The 5,000-nt window shown below is 43.4% G+C and overlaps 1 protein-coding gene across 9 annotated transcripts in view; it reads right to left on the bottom strand.

Annotated features, from left to right (window-relative positions):
- Window positions 1-5,000, bottom strand: part of LOC119595109 (trichohyalin-like) — a 121,534-nt gene that overhangs the window by 22,380 nt on the left and 94,154 nt on the right. For 4 of the 9 annotated variants that reach the window (XM_037944257.1, XM_037944261.1, XM_037944263.1 and 1 more), the window contains 2 exons: window positions 4,457-4,504; window positions 2,750-2,812 (listed from right to left, as the gene is read on the bottom strand). In XM_037944257.1, coding sequence (XP_037800185.1) covers window positions 2,750-2,812; window positions 4,457-4,504 — 111 coding nt within the window. Of the gene's footprint in view, window positions 1-244; window positions 1,466-2,749; window positions 2,813-3,454; window positions 3,503-4,456; window positions 4,505-5,000 lie in introns of those variants that run through there. The other 5 variants (XM_037944258.1, XM_037944256.1, XM_037944255.1 and 2 more) reach the window with 5 other exon arrangements.

Genomic DNA, 5,000 nt, shown 5'->3' with positions numbered 1-5,000 from the left:
ATTAATAAACTGAAATGGAAACATAATAATAATAAAGATGATACAGAGCATGGCGTTAGTTTTGTTTGCGATTACTACACACAAAAGAAAAAAGAAATCAGTAAATAAAATAGCCTGGCGTGTCCACGAGCACAGTATAAAAGAGCCTTTGGACTAAAAAAAAAAACGTTTTTTGGCCAGAACGTTTTTGTTGAGGGGAAGCAAGGTCAGCATCAGTGCTCGCGAGGTCAGAATAAATACATACACGGGCGTCTGACTGTTGCTTGTTCTGGGCTTGGTCACTCTGCTTTCTTTCGAGCTCCTTTAGCTTTCTCTCTATTTCATCGAGGCTGTACCTGTCTCCGGCCGGCTCTTGTCTTTTCGGCGGCTCCTCCTTCCTTACCTCTCTTAGCTGCACGTTCTCCAGAAAGTTCTCTTCCTTCTTGGCGGGTTTCTCTTCCTTTTTTACCTCCCTCAGCTGCACCTGGTCGAGGATGCTGACTTCCTTCTTGGGCTGGATCGGCTCCTCCTTCTTCTTGACCTTCCGCAGCTGCACCTCGTCCAGGAAGCTGCTCCTCCTCCTGGGCATCTCCTCGCCTTCCCTCTGCCGCTCCTTCTCTTCGCTCGCGGCCTCCTTCTCCCGCTTGGCCTTGAGCGCCTCTCTCTCCCGCCTCTCTTTCTCTTGCTGCTCTCGCTCTTTGTTCAGCCTCTCCCTTTCTCTGTTCTGCTTCTCTTTCTCCTTTTCGCGCTTCTCTCGCTCTTGCCTCTCCCTCTCCTGCTGTTGCCTTTCCCTCTCCTTTCGCTGCCTCTCTCTCTCATTTTCTTGCCTTTCTCGCTCTCTCTCCTGCCTTGCTCTCTCTCGTTGTTTCTCTCTTTCTTTCTCTTGTCTCTCCCTTTCTCTTTCTTGCCTTTCTCTCTCTTGCTGCCTCTCCTTCTCCTTCTGTTGCCTCTCTCTCTCCAGTTGATTCTTCCTCTCCTGTTCTTGTTTCTCTCTCTCCTTCTGCTGCTTCTCCCTCTCTGCTTCCTGCCTTTCCTTCTCCTTCTCCTTCTCGTTCTTCTCCTTCTCCAACTTGCCCTGCTGCTTCAGGATGAGGCTCCTCCTCTTCTCCTTCTGCTCGTTCTCGTCCTGGATCTTCGACTCCCACCTGTTCCTCAAGGAGCTGATGCTGAGCTTCTCCGGGGGCTTGTTCTCGTCCTCCTCCGCCTCGTCGGCGTCGTCCCTCTCTCGCCTCCTCCGCGGGAAGAGGGAGGTGGGGGTGGTCGTGCTCCTGCCGTCGCTGAGGTCGTTCGAGGCGTCCCCGGCGGGAGGGATGTGCAGCTTCACCATCTTCTCTCTCTTTGGCTTGTTCGAGGGGCCTCTCTCGCCCTGCTGCTCCTCTAGGTACACGGCGTCTCGCTTTCGCCTGTCCTCCATCGCGGAGGGCCTCTGACGCTGCTGTTGCTGTTGTTGGTAAGATTGTGGGCCCGGGGGGTGGTTGGGGCTCGGCTGGTGGGAGGGAGGGAGGTAAGGGTGAACAATGGATGTAAAGAGGGCCCATCAGCACCAAAAAGAAGTATGTGGCTCGGGTAGAGTCGAGGGGGGTCGGGGCGTAGGAGGGGTGGGGGGCTGAAAGAACCTGAATCATGCGCAGATGATTCATGCAAGTGGGAAAAGGCTAATCTTTCTATCTCATGCACTTGGCTTTGATAAAGGCTTTTGGGGTGGGTCATTTTCACTGGCAAATATAGGGCTAAGCTACCAGGAAACAAACCAATAATGCCGTGCATGAACTGTAACATAGAGAAGGACAGAGCTACAAGAATGGTAACTGCTTTTTTTAATGTGGTCAAGTTCACCATCTGTTGGGGCAAAGTACATCAATCATTCCTCTTGATGATGTGGCAAATACTAACCAGCAGTACATATATGGATAAAGAAAACGACAAAAAATGACTAGGGATCTCGTTATGTGGCACCGCAAAATGAATGAATGTGGTACATTGCACAAAACCTACATAAACATACAAATGCAAATACAAGTATACCCACACACACATAACATACAGGAACCCACACACAAAAATACACATCCAAAAACGCACAGAATCATTCGAAAACATACACACAAAACCGCGAACACATCATAAAAGAGTGTCTATATAAAGCTTTCATGTTAGACCTCAGAGCTGCTACGGAGATGGAAAAAGAAGAAAAGGGAATAAGAATAAAGAAAAAACAAACAAAACATCTCCTAAATAACAACTCTGAACTACAATGAGCCAACTAACCAGCTCTAAATGTCTAATCCGGTACTACGAGTCTAACAAGAGGCATTGTTGACTGAGTCCTTTGAGTAGTTTTGAAGGATATAATGATGACAAGGAAAGAGGGGAGGAAAGAGGCAGAGAGAAAGGAGGAGGAAGAAGAGGGGGGACGGGATTACGGAAGGAGAGAGAAGGATAGCAAGAGGAGAAGAAACGAGAAGCGAAAGGAGTTTTCCTCAGGAGTGAGAGGAACGGAGTGGAATGGGAAGAGAAGTAAACAGAGACAGAAGAACGACAGAGTTAGGACAGGAAGGAGGAGGAACGGGGTGAAAAGACAAAGAGGAGTAGGCGAGGGGGGAGAGGAACGAGAGTAAGAGGAAGAAAATGGAAAAGGATGAGAAATGAGGACTAGAAAAATGAAAAAAGGGAAGAAAAAATGGTAAAGAAACGAATAAAAGAGGGGGGATTAACTGAGAGCGGGAAGAAGAGAAAGAACAAGAGAAGAGAGAGGATTATGGGCGCTTACCTGCTGTGGGAACTGCTGCTGCTGCCTCTGCTCGGGTGGCAAGGGGGGTGCGGGGGTCCAGGTCTGTCGACACAGATAAGTGTGCTACTTACAAGGGCGTGGTATCTAGTGTGGCGCGGCCCTGCCAAGGGCTAATTATAAGTGCAAAGTGGTGTGGTGTCTTTTTTGCTCAGATAAAGCACGGTGCATTCTGAATTGTATGCGTGTGGGTGTCTCAGGAAATGGACTGTGTTTGTGCTTGTGTTTGTTTGTTTGTGTGTGATAAAAAATACGACACTCTTTAAAAGGGTAAAACAAACGATACTGATATCCAGAATACTCTTTACCAGTACCTAAACCTTACACACGTGTACACAAAGAAACCTTTATGCAGACATTCAGTCGAGAATGCACTTAACATGATGTTTTATATATATATATATATATATATATATATATAATATATATATATATATATATATATATATATATATATTATATATATATATATATATATATATATATATCACATCATCTTCGTACAGAAACATTCCTCATATAAAAATACTAAACAACTATACATAGGTCTAGCAGTTAAGCATTGTAAGTAACCATGCTTTAACAGTTAAAGAGAGGTCCTTGAAATAAAAACAGGCTTCACTACAAAAGCAACAACAAAAAATGAAGAAGGGGCAATCACACACACACCAAAATCAGGAAGGTTACCTCTGTTATTTCTTCTCCTGTTGCCTCCCAGTCCTCCTTGTCTGGGGTCTGTGAGACGGCAACAAAGGTTAAGGTTAGTGCTTAGCGTCTACCTGGTGTTTGTGCACATCCTCCACTACTCCGGCATTAGATTTAGCACCTGGTGCCTTATGGTTAATAGTCTACATAGCCTAACCCGCCCTTTTGAAGGAATAATTCCACAAAACAGTTTTGATTTTGGGAGTGTTTCTTGAAAATAGCTTAATTCTGAAGATGTCAGATGGCAACATAAATCTTTCCGGCAAGCTTTTGACTTTATGACCACACCTAATTCAGTGTAGGATGGGGGTTCCGAACAAGTGAACCCCGTGGCAAATAAATGGCAAAACAATACACCAACAATCAAGCATTATTCATTGTAAATCAGACGTGGTAAACGTAAACAATATGGGATGCTGGTGGCGTCACAGTTGGCCAAACAGCGATCATTAGTTTGCAGGTAACATTTGCCCGCCAAATTCAAAGAAAAGACCCGAGCCCTCGATAATGCCGGAGCAACGGATGCCGGACAAGTGAATTTCATCATGTATATTGCTTTGTGGAATTGTTCATGCTGATTCCTAGTTTTTATCCCATTACTTGTGTTGGTTAGGTTGCATATATGTATCCGGCTATAAAGCAGCTGGTTAGAATGGGCTAGATGTTTGCAAGTTCTTTAGGTAAATGCAGTGACAAGCCTACTAGCTAAAAAGCGTATGCTACATTTTTCAAAAACAAATATGCATGAAAAGTATTAAACTACCGAGAGCACTATGGTCAGAACAGAAAACAGAAAAAGTACATAAAAAATAAACCTTTCTCTCCAACACACAATCTATAATCCCGACTCCCGAAAAGTGAGAAAAAAAATCATTAAATATGAAACATCAGATGTAATGCCCATTTTCTATATCCCACAGAAAACGAACAACATTTCTACCACAGTAAACATCTCCGAGGAAAACGGCGTCTCCTAGCACTTACCAGCGTAGACCTATGGCGCGGTTGCTGGGGAGGTCCTGGGCTCTCGGTCTGTAAAAAGGGTTAGGTCACGAGGTCATACAGGGTCAGTGAACAGAGCTGGTTTTAATATATACTTAAATAAAATGTATGAATGAGAATGAATCTTTTAAACAACAAGACATGGAAGGAAAAATTTAATAATTCAAAACCGTATCAGACCTACATGACAAAACATTTACTCTCATGCATACATTTTTTCGCTCATGAAATCATATCAGCCCACATAAAACATTATTTTAATTTGTTATGGAGATCATATGATACTGAATGAGGTCATAAACTGTTAGTTGATTATGACAAATTCATAGTATGAATAAAAAATCATAAGCTGACAAGACTAAAATGCAAAGTTATTAAACAAATGATAAATTGAAACTAACTAGTTACATAATATAATGATAAAATTGTATATTATAATAATGACATAAGAAAAAATGGATTCAATAGCAAACATTTTAAATTACTTTGTAATGAAACCGCATAGCAAAGCATACTCAGTCAATTT

The sequence above is a fragment of the Penaeus monodon genome, chromosome 35, assembly GCF_015228065.2.
Source record: "Penaeus monodon isolate SGIC_2016 chromosome 35, NSTDA_Pmon_1, whole genome shotgun sequence".
Lineage (NCBI taxonomy): Eukaryota > Metazoa > Arthropoda > Malacostraca > Decapoda > Penaeidae > Penaeus > Penaeus monodon.
Note: the sequence above shows the minus strand (reverse complement) of the source record. Positions and strands in the feature narration are given on the sequence as shown.